We start from the raw sequence: 16,536 nt of genomic DNA, 5'->3' as shown, positions 1-16,536 counted from the left end.
AGCAAAAAGACAGCTTTATCAACGTCAGCAAAGTGCCAATCATTCAAACTGCTTACAGTGCGGGTCGTCGTCGCTTTCCATCATATCAGTGCTCATCCCCCTGGCTGGGTCAGTTCTCTCTGTGTTCTTCACTTCCTTGTTCCTGCCAATCCGTTTTCCTTTACTATCACTATCCGAACACTGATCAACAATCACCTCACAATATGTGCTTGCTTCCCCAGCTATGTTCTTCGCCATGCATTCATACTCTCCCATATCCTCTCTCTTAGCCTTGTTTATCGTCAAAGAGCAGACACCAGATTTTTGGTCCATTTCAAGCTTCACTCGGTCGTTGTCTTTCAAAAGAACGTTTTCTCGATACCATTCCACAGTTGGAAATGGAATTCCGTCTACGATCGCTTGCAAGCGCATTTCTTCACCTATAGAAATTCATTTTTAATATTAAAGCATGGTATTTGATGGTATTAGTATGATAGAAAAACGATGCATGGAAACAGGGTGGGCAGTAAAACCCTTATTCTGTAAACAAAAGGCATTACATGCATCGAATTGTTGGCTTCAAAGAATTTCTTAAAACGTAATGAAATTAATGGTATTTCAAAGCTTTACTGGATAAATGTACTTTCCTGGATTAATGAGTATTAATGCTTACATAGAAAAATTGACGATGACGTGTAAATACTGCTAAACAATCCAGTCTATTTCAGTTTCCTTTGATTTATCTCGGCTGACAATTAATATATTAGAAAGACTTGTTAACATTATTTAAATATCTTTTAAAAATAGTACCAAAAAACTCAGAAATTGTATGAAGATAGTGGTATGATAAAATGTTATGATAAAATATTAAAACGTTAAAAGATTAAAATACTAAAGGAAATTACAAAAGTCTACCTTCTTTGATGCGCAAATCAGAAATTGTTTTGTGAAACTTTGGTGACAAGCCTTCCTCTGATTTTCTCCTCTGTGCATGTTCATACCTCTCGACACTGCCGAAATCTGAGTCTACACTTAGCATTGCCTGGCATGATATTCTCCCCTTGGAATTGATGGCAACACATTCGTAGCAACCAATATCCCCAGCATCGCATCTATCAATTGTAACTGAGTGAACCCTGTTCTGAAGTCCAAATTTTACCTTCGAGTTTTCACGCAATTGCACGCCATCTTTAAGCCACGTGACCTTTGGAAATGGCTGACCTATTATTCCTACTTCGAATTTAGCGCTTTTGCCTTTAATTAAATCGATGTCTTCGAGTGCGGAAATGAATTCTGGAGGGAAATCCTGCTCCTCCTCACTCACACTAGCTGATGTCCCAGGCCGGGCATCTTCTAAACTCCCCGCAGTTACAAGTCTAAACTGTCCGCTACCATCATCACCTGTCTCTTTGATTGTCAATTTCAGTGCCTTTCCTGGCGCAAAAACAAAGCGTTTGTCGTCCTTTTGGGCGTCATTGGTCCCGTCTCCGAGAACTATCGTTGGCATTGTATTGGTTTCGGTTGTGTTAACTGTCATGACAACGTCATCATCTACGAACTCTTTCGCTGACGGCGATGTCACTGTCACTTTTGCAGTTGTTGAACATTCGCCTGAATCGTTGTGTATGAGGCAAACATACTCTCCTTCATCATTTTTGAGAACTTTTTCGATAACAAGACGATCTTTGTCAGCCCATTTAGATATTTTACAAGTAGAAGATGACTTGAGCTCCTCCCCATTTCTGTACCACTGTGTACTGTGATGCGACCCCTCCTCCAAGCAAACCTCTAGTTCGAGTTTCCCATTTTCTCTAGCAGTTACGTCCTGCAGTTTCTTGGCTAGCACCGGAGGCGCTGATTTCTCCATAACATTCAAAAATGCTTCGCTAATAACTGACCCATAACTATTCGTCGCTGCGCACTTAAACATTCCGCAGTCATCATCGTCAACTCTTTTTATTATCAAACTATGGTTCTCTCCATCTGATTCCATTACCAGCCTTTTACTACTTCGGAGCAATATGTTATTTTTGTACCATTTAATCTCAGGGTTTGGCTTGCCTTGAGTCTTCACACTCAATTTCACCACATCTCCTTCGTAGCATTCCTGTTCTTCCAACGCACTGACGAATCTGGGTGCCTTTCCGTCGCCATCAATATTCAACATGGCTGAACAAGAAGCTTCGCCGGCGTTATTCACAGCGACACATTTAAACTTGCCCGCCCATTCTCTGCTAGCTTTTCTGATTATAAGTGAATGCTTGTCTCCGTCTCTGTAAATATGAATCTCCTCTTTGTCAGAAAGCAGTCTGCCATTTTTGTACCATTCAACACGCGGAAGGGGTTTTCCCTTGACTTTGACCGAGAACTGGCATCGATCCCCAGCCCGTACATAAATATTCTCCGCCATTTTCGTGAACATTGGCGCAACAATACTCTCGTCTACTTTTAATTTGACCGAGCATTCAGCAAGCCCTTTATCATTTTCTGCGACAAAAAGAATCACTCCTTGAAGATACAGCTCTGCTTGCTTCAAAGTCAGTTTCCATATATCGTCCTTTTCCTCGATCGAGAAATGAATATCGTCTGACAAATCCTTTCCATCCCATAAAAATTTTCCCGATAATGGGGGATCTCCTATTGCCCTGAAAACAAGGCAAACGGAATCCCCTTCAAATACACGAATATCACCTGGTTTTTCAACAATCAAAGGTGGTCCAGTGGTACTAAAAACTGGCCTGTCACTGACAACCTGTTCCTTCGCGGAGCTAGCGGGCTGTTCTGAAACGAACAGCTCTCCGAAGCACTGGGTCTTCCCTAGCCTGTTTTGAAGGACGCAGTAATATTTTCCGGAGTCGTCCTTTCCAACGTCTGGAAGAAATAGTTCACTTTCTCCATCCTGCGTCACAATTTCAACTCCGTAATCATCAGTAAGGAAAATCGAGTCCTTGAACCAGCTAACTTCTGGAGGGGGATTCCCTTCAAACGACACTTCGAAGTGGGCGTCACCGCCCTCTATCAGTTGCAGGCTTTTCATCTGTGAAATGAACTTCGGTATTGTATTCTTCTGACTGGGTCTCGATTGGTCAATTCTAAGAGTCGCCTCGCACTGGTCTCTTCCAACCTCGTTAATTGCAATGCACCTTATTGTGCCTGTATTTCTATGAGAGACATTTTGAAACGACAATTTATGTAAGCCTCCGTTGACGTATATATGACAGTGTTCGTTTTCTTCAACCATTTCTTCGTTGAAATACCAAGCCAAAACGGGGGCTGGATCCCCACGAACTTCGACGTTGAATTCCACTGTGGCACCTAACGGAACAACTGCTCCTTCAAGCCTCTTTGTAATAACTGGAGCCTCTTGTGGAGTCGAATACACTTGCATTGCCTCCACATTAGCAGCCGAGACTTCTTCAATAACTTTTTCCCTTACCCTGCAAAACAAACATAAAGCTTATATCCAACAAAAACTCTAAATATATGGCCAATCCTCTAATATAGCTCTAAAACTATTTACTTAAGTAAAATTAGCCAATCCTGGATATCAAAAGCATTTGCAAAATATGCAATAGACGATCAAGTACAAAATGTCTTAAAATAGGATACAAATAGTGCCGATTATTTGTTTCTGACAAGACTTATAGAGAAGAATAAACAGTTAATTACTGCCTATTACAAATAAGCAGAATGATCTGTTGATGGCCAACCGCAGCAGATTTAAAGGAAACCCACGCAGTGCAAGCAAAATAACAATATTCAACAGCTTCTAAAGACAGAAAAACTATAAATCGGATGAAAAGAGGGCCTACCTTCCATTCAGTTGTTCTGTTGAGCCGTTCTCATATGCACTACTTAGCGATGAATAGTCTGCTAAAATTAGAGGAAGCTGTATTAAAAAAAGGCCCACAGAAAAAATGTTTATGACTGAAAAAAAGAGCTTCAAATCAAGTGCAGCAAGTGCCCCTTGAATGATATTCAACCTAAAACCACTAGGCTTGCAAGAGATCCGATATGGCCCTATACTGGTAGTTATGAAAATGTCTATCATCAAAAATTTGGTAAAAGTGGCGGGTTGCAAATGTAAGAATGACAAATGTTCAGAAGAATGATTATTTCTTTGGCGATTTTGTAACAACATTAAAAAAATGTTTTTAAGACTTATAATCAACGTGCAAATAAAATGAAGAAAATGGGAAAATTGAAAAGTAGATGAAGGTAGGGAGGCAGAAAGGAACAACAGGCGAGGGCAGTGGGGGAGTTAGGTTTTATTCACCCTTCAAATCAACAGATTGTATAAACGTCCATGAAATTTTTAAATCTTTCAGCTCTTTTGGCTTTGTAGTGTTATCTGTATTGAAAGGAAAATAATAAACATATATGTGGTGAAAGGAAAATAAGACTCTCGGTCTTCACCAGCCGCAAGTCCTGTTTGCAATTTATGTTTACCAACATTAGTTAATAGAACATTTTCATTTATTAGGTAAATGGCTTCTTGGGGGGCCCTGCGGTTCAGCATGATTTGTTTCTAAAGAGTAATAAAGTAAGATTAGAGCAGGTAAACATACAGCGAAGTAAATCTATTTTAGTTGATAATAGATGATTTTGTAAGAGAAACTGTTTGTGGTAAATGAAATGGCAAGTATGTTAGAAAAATGCTTGTTGAGAATTTGGTAACTTTGAAGAGGGGAATCAGTTTATGAGAGTCAGATTAGCTAAAGAGAAAACTTAATTTAGGAATTCATGCTTAAGTATCCAAGGGAAACAGTTTATAGTCCTTTGGACGCTTTAAAGACTTCCCAAATCGCTGTGTATTAGAGCAAGAAGGAAAAGTTTCAGGGATTGAAAACTTTATGAATGTTGCTAAAGAGAATTGAATCATAGAATGAAAGACTAAGCGACAAGTAAAGTGATGATTCAGCACATGACAGAAAAGACACACACTCTTCGTCTCCAAGTTTAGGAAACCGAGAAATTCATGTGACTTTGAAGACTTTGTCAAATGAAATTGTAAAACTTGGAAAAAGCAAACTTACTTTCGACGTATAACTCTGCTTTGCATGAGGCAGAACCATGTGTATTTGAAGCAGTTACTGAGTACATTCCTTCATCATTCACATTTAACCGACGAATCGTGAGTGAACCATCTTTGCCAATACTATGCCTGCTGTCTTTGCGAACAGGGATACCGTTAAGAAACCACTGAAGATCAGGCTGCGGGGCCCCTTTGACGTGCACGGAGAGTTGGCAAGTTTTGCCTTCACCAGCAATGGTTTTTGCAAGAGGTTTTGTGAATAGTGGAGCAATACCTTCAACGTGAAAAAAGTAAACTAAATCAATGGGACTTTATTAGAGCAATCGATGAATGTGACAAATTAAGACACTACTTAGTATACGATTGTCAATATAGCCTGAGTGACAGTTCAAAATTTTTTGGCAACGAACGGCCTAGCACTGATAAGAAGATTTGCCTGAAGCAAAACGATTAGTTATAAAGTCGTGAATTAACTAAATAAAAGAATTGAATAACTTAGAGATGTAAACATTCTGTAAAAAACGTTAGGAATCCAACAAAGCGTGCGAACAACACATTGATTACAAATTACCACAAATCCACTATCTTACCGTCATTTCTTGTGTTTAAGTTTCCTTTTGCCTGTTTCTGCAGGCAAAACTCGGGCACCCAGCCACGCTGATTTCCGTCTAACGTCTCCACAAAATATCGTCCGTTCCTTTGGTCAATCACTTTGACAGTATTTCCTGTTTCCAGGCTAATTTCATCCTTTCGTTTAGGGCTGTACATTTTGCTTACAATATATGCGTCAGTATGTTGCGAAGGAGCCTTTGCTATCGGCTGGGCATCAGGTTGTTTCAGTTCCAATTTTGGAATTCCCATCAAGCCTCGAATCAAGTTCACAGCAACCTGATTGCGAGATAAAAAAATCTTAGAAATGATACAGAACTAGCATACACATTTGAGACAACTTTGAAATGAAGATAAAGTAAAAATGACATGTTTTAACAATGAAAGCATGCCAAAAGTTACCCAAGCATCTGGCATTGCTTCGACAAACACTTTTGCAGATTCTGTCGAGAATCGTAACTGGAATTTTTATTTCATTTGATATTATCGTTCTTGTATTCAATGATGTAGACTGGGAACCAGATAGCAAATCAAATAATACGAGTTTGGGTCTTCCCCACAGATCCTTTTTTGAGAAACCAAGGAGCATAACAAATTTTACAGCCACATGGGCGACAACTGCGAAGAAGGGGAAGAAGGAAACGAAAACGAGATTTTTGATACCATACCAAGCCAAACTTTACTTAATGGAGAGAGGTTCTGAAAGCTACGGCTCATTTGCCTTGGAATGAACAAGACTTTGACAAATCTTTCAGCCTATAATTAACTACAGCACTTACTTTCAAGTGTTCAGTGTTCTCTCCTTTTGCTTCTTTGTACTTTATGATATCCTGAAGTGTAACTGCGTAGAATAGAAGATGCTTCTGTGGGCTCGTCAGGTGGTCATTTATTGTCAATTTATGTTTACTGCAATCCTGTGAATGAACATCAAAAAAATCCTGGTAAGCCACGGCTGCAATTCATTGCGAGGATGTTAATGTTTGCCAGAAATAAACAACAACGGGATAAACATTCAGTGCCTTTTAATCAGTTTAGATCGTTGAGTTTGGACAGAAAGGTAGATTGATAAACAGACAATTACATTTCAGCAGGATATATAGCTTGAACGGCGCAACATCCACAGTAACATAATATTTTCACTTAGCTACGAATGATCGATATTTTATCAGGTAAGACCATATGGAGATTCTATTGCGACAATGGCACACTGGAAAAAGGCTTACTGGAAAAGATATAGGGAGGAGTAAAGCCCCCTTGGTTATAATGGGTTATAATTAACCCCTTATTCTGGTTTGATTTCATATAGGCTTGGAAAAGGACACGCCCAACTTTGTAAAATGATGTCTTATGTTCGATGGCTAAGTTTTTCGTTCCGAGACAAACATACTATAAAATGGTCAACTGATCTGATAAAAGACAAAATGGAAGATAGCTAACAAAAAATGTATCAAAGATAACAATTTTTGTGGGCTTCCACTTCGCAGGAGAACATGACAAGAGCGAATTCCTCATCAATTCATTAGAAGATAACGAAGTGAGTTTTGCAGTTTATTTGGGGTCACTCATTATTGTGGAAAGTTGTGGCATACCAAAGGTAGGGAGTTGGGCAACCGTGGTATTTTTGGGCACACAAAATATGTGCCTAATCCAGAAATAATTCTATGCAAAAACTAGCTGGATTACAGCCACAGCAAATTCACTTTCTAGAAAGAGACAGGTTTCTGAAGAAATGGCAGCCAGATACAGCAAAGACAAGATGGAGTCGAGGCAGGTAGTTGAAACAAGGCTATCGCAGGAGTCAGCTGAGATACAAAGGGCTAATAGCAACTGACACCAGGAGAAGAAACGGGGAGAGAGGAGATAAAAAAATGAGGGAAGGAAACAAAAAAAATAAAGACAAAAACGTAAAAAACTGAAACGCAGTAAGGGTGAATGCATATGAGAAGCAATAAAGAAAATGATTAAGAGGAAAGAAAGAACGAGGACAAGGTGCTAAGGACGAGGTGGATGAAGAGTAATGGGCACCTAAACTAAATAGGGGAAGGAAAAGACTTCTTATTCCGCAATAAAGTTATCAGTCCTCGAATTAAAAATTTCATTAAGTACCAGGATAAAATCTAAAAGAAATCCGACTTATGAACCAGTCACACCAAGATATTAATACATTACCTTGAAAAACAAGACAGACTGAAGCGCTTCTTCGGCGTCTTTGCCTTTCAAAATATAACTCGTATATTTTTTCAACTTTGGTTCCTGTAGAGATGTTAATAAAATTAATCAGCAACGAGATGAAAATGTTGTGCCAAAACATTTAATCAACCAACTGAACAAAATGCTCCGAAATGAAATACTTAATGTGCCATAAAATGACATTTCCACAAATATCAAAACAAAAAGAAATAAATAATTCTTATATTCCACAAAGAAAATCTTTAGAAAATTCAAGAAAAGCTCCTACCATATTTCATTAGGGGTTATCTTTGATACAATTATAATTGAAACTGTAAAGAAATCTAGGATCTAACTAAACGTACCGCTTTCAAAAAAACGTCAGCAATTTCGTCTGGTTCTTTGATCGTCTCTAACTCAGGTAGAATATGGCTAAATAGATGACAATAAACATTATCACAAAACAGGAAACATTAAAAGAACGACAAAACAGCAACAAAACATTTAAAAGCTAAAAATCAAAGATTTGGAAATACCCAGAAGATTTACATTTAATATATAGGAAATACGTTAGCGAACCTAGGAGTGTTGAAAGGCCGATTCAAAAATCAATAACTTTGTTAGGAGGCTGATGCGAAACCAACGTCTTTGTCTCAGACAGACATTGGGAAGGATGCTAGACAACTTGCAGGATATTTTAAAAAGGTAGCACCAAAAATTGGAGGGAATACTCTGATAAAAAGTGCAGGGACCAGGGATAAACGGATCCTAGAAAGGGGATCTGTTGATAAATATTTCTCGAAGGCAATATAAACAATATTTCAGCAGGCAAAAGGAAGTCAAAAAATCGTCCGAAATAAGATTTTCAGTTTGCAAATCTGCAATGACTCTTAAGGTAGTTGAAAAAGAAAAGGATATAAGACTTTGCTGGTAAGGTATAAGTGACGAGATCAACAAAGGAGTATCAAGGTGAAATCAACATACTTTTTGTGAACGAGAAGGAGATCCTTGACATTCCTAAAAATGACGTCTCTTTGCTTTTGTAGTTTTAATGGTGCGGCTGCCATTTGTTCAATGAAATGCTAGAAAAAAAGGAGCAATTCACTCATGCGGCCAACCTCTAATAGCTAAAAAGGTTAGCAAAGTAATCTTTCAACACAGTGTTGGATCATTTGTGTTCGATCCATGTTATGGATGTTCCGAACCAAATCAAACATAGCTGTTACTGGTTTTGAAAGCCAGCGAGGTGGTAGAAACCAAAATAAACTAAATCAGTCCAATTCAAATTCGTGCGACAATCTTAAAAACACAGCCATGAACAACGAGATAAAAGTGTCATTGACGTAGGGGCAACTAGCCAAAGCTTGGTTTTAACAAAAAGGGGTTTATGTTAAAAATGGCAAACTTTTACGATAAGGTATAAACGTGCCCCGATTCCTACACGCCTGTTGTAATTCGAAACGAGTAAAACCTGACTGCAGGTGCATACCACAACAATGCATCAGGCTTAACCTTTACCTTCGATATGCAATCCAAAACATCAACATATCGCTTTTCTTCCAACTTCAATTCTCCAAGAATCGCAACAATCTTTGAATCGATTGCATCATCTTGTGCATACACCATAACAGCATCCGAATCTTCCAACCGAAATGATACCTCTACCAGGGCATTCACTCCTGGCTTTGATGCAGCTTTTGGTATCTGCATAAAAAGAATATCAAAAGAAAAGTGTTATTGAGCCCCTTTATACATGTGAGCGAAGACAAGATATTTTAAAAATGGTCACTTTGAGTTTAAAAATACATAGGAATGAAAACAATCTAAGAAGAAGAAGTATTGGCGCAGAGGGGACATAAACAGCGAGTTTCCAACACACAACAGTATTTCAGCATTCAACAGAGAATTTCAAAGGAGTCCCTCAAACTGCAAGGCAGATGGAAGATAAAAAACACAAGAGGAGTTGTGGGGATGTTCGCAGACTGAACTTCGAAAAGAACCTGATGTAACAGCTTTTTCTAATTCAATTCACCACGTGTTTAAAATGTGAATAAGCAAAAAGCTTGAAATAACCTGTCTTGTGAGCAAATCCCTGTTGTTCGAGTCTTTGGCATTAATACGGAACTTCCTGCTTTCGTTCGACTTTCTTCGACTGTCTTGATCTCCAGATGGTTGTATCGCTTGGAGAGGAGAATGCCTTACGTCTTTCAGGTCGTAATCTAGCTTCCTAATGGAATAAAGCAAAGATAATTTTAAACAAAATATAGCCCCAAACATTGTCTTAGTCTATACTATACTAACCCCTGCTAATGGGAAACAAATTACATTGTTTTCGATTTATGGCAACATTCGATAAACAGTTTGACTTTTTCAAAAAAGCCCAAATCAGTATGGCAAATATTTCAACGAAAGCTATATTTTCTAAAAAGATATATTTGGAGGACAGAGCAGAATTAAAATTGCCTAGAGGAAAGTGAGATTGGGGTTATTCGACAAATTGTTCAGTATTGACTTAACGACGTCAAAATCCGAAACCCTGGACATGCTATTCTTAAAAAAATTGAACGTTTCCTTTTCTCGCCCTTGAGACTAGCTGAAGTATGATCCTGTATATGTCTAGGTTCTACCACACTCAAATCAAATTAAACGACCATTCATCTTCCAAAACCGCCATCAAGGATAGTATCAGTAACTAACGATATCAAGCAAATATTTTCTATTGCACTGGCGTGATACGATATCCCAGTCAATGCAACATTTACCAATTTAGAAGATAGCCCCATCGCCCCTCCCGACACTAACCAGCCCTTAATCATTTCATTCTGCGATGCGCAGTGTTGACTATTTCAGCCCTGATACACTTGTTTTCTTTAACTTAATTAGGAAACAGTCATTTAACTATGATTAAAAACAAGAAATACGATTGATACTGTACTACTTGTCTGCACATAATTTGAACAGCTAAATGCTCCTCAACGGAAATGACACAAGGTATGTGGCACCTTGACTGATTACATGTGACATTCGAAAAATGCCTAAGATGATTTATCTAATCTTTGTTTCGCTTAGTCAATAAATGCAATCAGTGATAGCATAGCATTACTAATATAGCATTTTGTAATAACTCAATATTAAAGATCTGAAAACCAAAATTAACTTCCCAAGCCACAATCCGAAGAAACGCTCTACGTATCCACCCTCGATAAATCTTAAAAAACCCAATTAACAGCTTCCCAACTAACTGAAAAACAGTTCTCCCAGCTCTCGTGAATGCTCGGATATCATAGTGGCAAGTCCTGCCTTGAGATTATCAATGGTGCAAAATAAACAGCAACAAGCTCAAAAAGAATCGCAAACAAAACGCCTTACACACTCTTGCATTTATGCAATGTCTTTTTTCTTATTCATGTTTTCTCTTTAGCACTTCGTGCTGTTGTTTTCATTCGTAATTGACATGTTCGCATGGCTGATTTTATGACCACAAGTTTTTGCTTTGGAGCAAGTTTTGTCAATGCTCCGATTGTCAATTCAACGTCTGCAACAAGCTTTTCGGCCATGATAAAACAGGTAGAATCACTTTATCTAAGATCATCAACTTCAACCAAAAACACAACGATGTTATGCAGGCATTTGAAGCAGGAAACTGAAAAGCCCCAACGAACAGAGTTCTTCAGAATGATTTCATTTTATTAGAAAGCCTTTGGAACACCGTTGGTTTTAATAGTTCTTTTTACCGAAGTCATGTTGGTAGCCTACAAAATCTCTACCAAATTCATGTTTAATTGTGATAGCCTACCAAAGATTACATTTACACACCTATTCATTTATATATCTTTTATACAGATCCTTCTACTTTTATCAGCTCCCCTTAATACCTTGGAAGTCATGAGTACTTTGCATTCAGCAGACAGAAGTTCTTCTTAACGCATTCACACAAAGCTAACTTCCATACAGATGCATCTTTGAAAAAGGGGACTGCGCAAAAAAACTTCGGGTAAATCCCGAAAAAATCTAATCTTCTTGATCCAGGTTTGGGTTGTTCTGAAGATGACTACGGTAATTGAAAGGTTTTCCTCCATTAAATTTTTATCTAAATGTGTATTTTGACGACAAACTTGGTCAGTGTTACCTGGCGATAGGGGTGTCTTGTGACAACAGACAGTTAAGGGGGCAAAAAATCAAAATAAACTTAAGGGGGCAGATAGGATTCTTAAAAACAAGGCGCTTCATCAAGAAAGGACATTTTAGAGGTTTCTACTGAACTATTAGGTTCTCTTTTGCTGAGATTAACTGTAAGTGAAATACCTGTCTTCGTAGAGAACATCCTCGATATTTCTGCATATCTTTTCATTGGTTTCCTTCATGTCTTGCTCGAGACACGACACCAAAGCTTTTTTATCATCACTCTGCTGATACTTGTTCTGTTCGATACTGTACATCGATGACACTGAGATGCCAACTTTATCTGTGTCCTGGTCAACCAAACCAAGCCTTCGAGGCAAGTCCTCCTCAGATTCGACATGGACGAACTCCATTTCAGTTTTTATCTCCTAGAAAAACAAACAGTACATTTACCGATACCAGGCTAGTTTTTTATCTACTCTGTCGGTTAATTATCGAAGAAACCGACTATGATCACACTTTTCAAGTCAGCTATGCCAAGGAATTTGCAGAAATTTCGGTCGTTTTTCGCTCAGATCACTGCAGATATTTTTTTCTGGGTCACAAGGTAATTTAATTAGGATTTATCAACCCAAAAGCTCTATTTGCAACAGACAAGATGATCCTAACTGGAGAATCTAGAGAAGTAGAAAGCAGAGACAAAAATGGACGTTCCTTATTCCTTTATCAAAATAAGCAAGATTTTGATAAACATCAAAACTTATGTGTAAAAAATATGTGTAAAAGGCATTGGGTGTGGTCAAAAGTTTTCTTAGCACAGCACAGTTTTCAGCCATTAAGTTCCGAGTCTGTTTGACCCAGGTATAAATATTATGATTGCTTATAATAGTTGAGACAGTATAACAGTGATGTTGCATGGAAAGGGCAAACTGGTTTGATCCTCTCTCCCCCTCATTGCAACCGAGAAACAGAAGGCTAGTATATGCTATTGGAAGCAGAGCAAAGACATCTAGACTTCTATGAACACGTTAATGCGATGGGCTACAGAAACAAAGCAAAAACAACCAGAAAATAAGTTTCAAGAAAATAATTCTAGCGACAAATTTCATATTAATCCAATAATCACATTTATTTGATTTTGAAATAACTCGGTGACTGTTATTAATGAATTAACTGCCATACCGAGGTAATCTTGCTTAAGCAATCTTTGGCCACAAGATATAATCGCAAAGCCAAACCAAAGGTCCAAAATGAGATCAACTAAACCACGAGCTGGGTTTGGTATGGTAGGTGTGGTAACGTCGAGAGCTCGAGCTGTGATTCGATGAGAAAATTTTCAAGGCTTTCTGATCTTAGAAAAGATTTGGCACCAAAGTACTAGACTGCGCTTCTTGGATTCAAACTGCAAAACTGTTTGGTCGAAAACTCAGAAGCAAATTTCCCTGTATGTACTGAAGCAATCTGACAAATTAAAAGGCGCTAGGGAAACAATGTGGTCTTGAACTTGCACTTTTCAAGTTAGAGCGGGTAATTCACATGGCACATTTGTTACTTAAAGAAAAATACAGGTTCTATATGGCCCACCAGTAGAGGTATGTGCAGTTGGTTTTGTTATACAATGACTTTTACCGAACTTGTCGTGGTTAAAACTTACAGTGCTGATATTCTGTCACGTCTAATAATGAAACAACCCCTTCAAAAAGCTACAGTTTCCAGAAACATTAACTTAGCATCCAAGAAACTACAGGTGTTGAATAGGTACTTGACGAAACTGCGATAGCTTTAGCATCCTAAACGAGCACAGATTCAGACAGTTTTAATTGCCTTAATCCTATTTGCATGTGTGGAACAGCAAAGAAGATAATAAACATTTAATCTGCACTGTGCATTGTACGATATACTGTTATCGAGCATGTACTAATTCTAGCAGTTCTTTCAATAGCTTGAAAAAGTGTAATATGAGCGACCACTGAATACAGTTTAAGACCTCAACAACACTTTCACGTGCATAGTTATTTCCTAAAGCCACTGAAACCAGAGCTTTACCATATAAAATCTACACTGGTTTGATACACAACAGCACACAATGAAAATTACCAGGAAGCGATGAACTCAAAACGATACGCCTAGTAACTAAACACCAGTTAGGAGTGGGCCTCAATAACAAAAATCAGATTTCCCAGTCATTCAAAACCGTTTGTTAAAAGACATTTGAATTTAATTTGACACTAAAGATTATTAACCGTTCAGAAATTCATAATATGTGCTGCTAACGTAGATCCCCTCAGGAAAACTGATCTAGAGCATAAAGTGGCCAAAAAGAATGACGGGTATCTTGCAAAGGAAGGGACACTTTCAATGAGTCTAGACCAAAGTCTTCCTGGGCAAAATCAAAGGTAATCTGCGCCACAGAAATGTAACGACCCAAATATCTACAATAGTGGGCTCTGTAAGGCAATATAATATAGCCTCTAATTTTAAAAGTCAAGTCTAGATCGTTTACAGATGGTTAAAAAACCCTCTGGAGTATGTTTTTCCTTGGTTTAGAGAATTTTCACCAGCCAGTGCAATGAAAGCCCATTACTGTGAAGATTTTCCAATATCAAATCTGTTGACAGGGGCGGATCCAGAGCAAATTTAAAGAAGGGGCAGTTGGAAGTGGGGGCGCTGAAAAATTTTCAAAAATTGGTTACGAGAGTACACTGTATACAACAATTTCAGATCCATTTTCAGAATAAACAACATAACCTTGAGGTAGTCCTTGAAGCAAATTAACCTATCGGTCCCAGAACCTTTTCCATCTGATTCTCATTCTTCAAAAGGGGCGCACAATTTCCAAAAAAGGGGGCGCCAGACTTGCTTCAACTCGTTGAGGGAGGGGCAACTGCTACTAGTTGCCCCCCCCCCTTAAATCCGTCACTGTCTGTTGACAATATTACCTTAACGTTATACAACGGTAAAAAGCAGATACAAAGTAATTAAACGTCATACAGACAGATTGCGACAGTCGACTTCCCTTTATTACAAGTTCCAAGGGAAAAAACGCGTTCGAATAAATGGAAATTCAAGATAAGCGTTGACATTAATAACTTAAGGGAAACAAGAGATTGGCTCGAATCATCGGTAACGTAGAGTTCAGGTTCAAAGACTCTGGAGTCTGTTGTGTACAGTTCAATGGAAACAAGGGGATAAACGCTTACCTGACAGACAGAAAGTAAACGGGACAGATATTCCTAGCTCTTTGGGCAAAATGTAATGAAGCAAAAAACGAATAATCTCTAAAAAACCTAATGCCACTAATCGCAAACCATAAAGCGGGGTCTTAAAATAAGCACTGACAAATGACACAAGCAAGGGTAAGATTGTGGTTGAATATCAAATTTCTTGGTTGAGAGATGCTCTTTATGAGAGAGAAATTTCATAATAAAGGATGGAAATCGCTGCAAAAATTGCGTGACCACTGACTGTGTCAGAGCTAGTGTAGAATCACTGCCTTGGGTCAAAACAAAATGTTTGATAACGAAATTGTTTATATTATCCGAATTCTCGTGAAACGATTGTAAACAAAAATAGTTTTCTTTCCGCATAGCGATAAAGGTGCACATCTTTTCTCAATCTTTACGACGGCGTTGGGTTAAGGAAACAAATAACAGTGATTCTGAATAGACTTTATAGTGACACCTTTATCGGGTGGCATCAATGAATAAATACAACTTCACTACAAAGGAGATATATATTCTTCTCATTTCACTTCGTAGCAAACGAGAGTTTTCAAAACTTTCTCAGAAGCAAAAGAAAAGCCAATCAAAATTTTTCTTGTAGCAGTTGATCAAATACTTCTCTATCGCAGTGGTCAATATGCAGATTATTTTGCTTCGATCAAAAGAGAACTAAAACAAAATAACAAACCTGCTTGATAGTTGTCGTAACTTCCTTGGTAGTCGTTTTCAATGTTTTCCTCTTTGTCACTAGAAACCCTCCAGCCGCAGGATCTTTTATCGGCAATGGCTCCGGTTGTGAAGCCTCCACATTGTAATCTGTCTCAACAGTAACCTCTCTTTTCACATACGGTCCTAACACTGAGAAATCCCCCTGGTTTGACGATCGCAGCTCTGTAATGGCAGTGCCCTGCTGTTGCAGAGTCAGGGGGACAAGTGTCTGTCCTGCAATGTTATTTATTTTCAACGTAACGGGTTCCGGGCCTTGCGTAACAAATGTTGCTGTACCACTTTGCAAGAACTTTTCCATTTCATCCTGAATAACAGGGGTGATCCTAGCCTGGGCATCTTGTGATATTTCTAGTCCACTCTTGACTGCGACAGACAGCCTTGGGCGCTTCACCGAGCCATATTCTAGATCGTCATCCCACGAAATAACCTGACCACCTTCGACTGGAAAGTCAACGTTCGTCGCAATGATCTGGTTCGACGAAGAATCAACTGCCAACTGTTGTAGGCCGTCTTCTAAAATCAACTCCTCGTCAGAATTTGAGGATTCGCCCTCACTTTCGATCTAATAGACAATTAAGAACTCTTCAGACATTAGTTGTGATGATTACAATGAGAATAAACCTCAAGGAATAAACACACTAGATATAAACTCAGATATTCAAACAGAGTTTC

At 38.5% G+C, this 16,536-nt stretch overlaps 1 protein-coding gene across 8 annotated transcripts in view; it reads right to left on the bottom strand.

Annotated features, from left to right (window-relative positions):
- LOC135681250 (titin-like) overlaps positions 1-16,536 on the bottom strand; it is a 133,134-nt gene that overhangs the window by 62,261 nt on the left and 54,337 nt on the right. For 7 of the 8 annotated variants that reach the window (XM_089111880.1, XM_065195617.2, XM_089111876.1 and 4 more), the window contains 13 exons: positions 15,824-16,426; positions 12,098-12,342; positions 9,866-10,019; positions 9,311-9,496; positions 8,777-8,874; positions 8,158-8,224; positions 7,793-7,876; positions 6,403-6,537; positions 5,605-5,902; positions 5,016-5,288; positions 3,792-3,852; positions 895-3,416; positions 57-419 (listed from right to left, as the gene is read on the bottom strand). In XM_089111880.1, the coding sequence (XP_088968006.1) occupies positions 57-419; positions 895-3,416; positions 3,792-3,852; positions 5,016-5,288; positions 5,605-5,902; positions 6,403-6,537; positions 7,793-7,876; positions 8,158-8,224; positions 8,777-8,874; positions 9,311-9,496; positions 9,866-10,019; positions 12,098-12,342; positions 15,824-16,426 (5,089 nt within the window). The remainder of the gene's footprint in view (positions 1-56; positions 420-894; positions 3,417-3,791; positions 3,853-5,015; positions 5,289-5,604; positions 5,903-6,402; positions 6,538-7,792; positions 7,877-8,157; positions 8,225-8,776; positions 8,875-9,310; positions 9,497-9,865; positions 10,020-12,097; positions 12,343-15,823; positions 16,427-16,536) is intronic. The other variant, XM_089111874.1, reaches the window with a different exon arrangement.

Source organism: Rhopilema esculentum, chromosome 12, assembly GCF_057945365.1.
Source record: "Rhopilema esculentum isolate cy_ngs chromosome 12, ASM5794536v1, whole genome shotgun sequence".
Lineage (NCBI taxonomy): Eukaryota > Metazoa > Cnidaria > Scyphozoa > Rhizostomeae > Rhizostomatidae > Rhopilema > Rhopilema esculentum.
The sequence above is the reverse complement of the archived record's forward strand: the minus strand, read 5'-3'. Positions and strand labels throughout refer to the sequence as shown.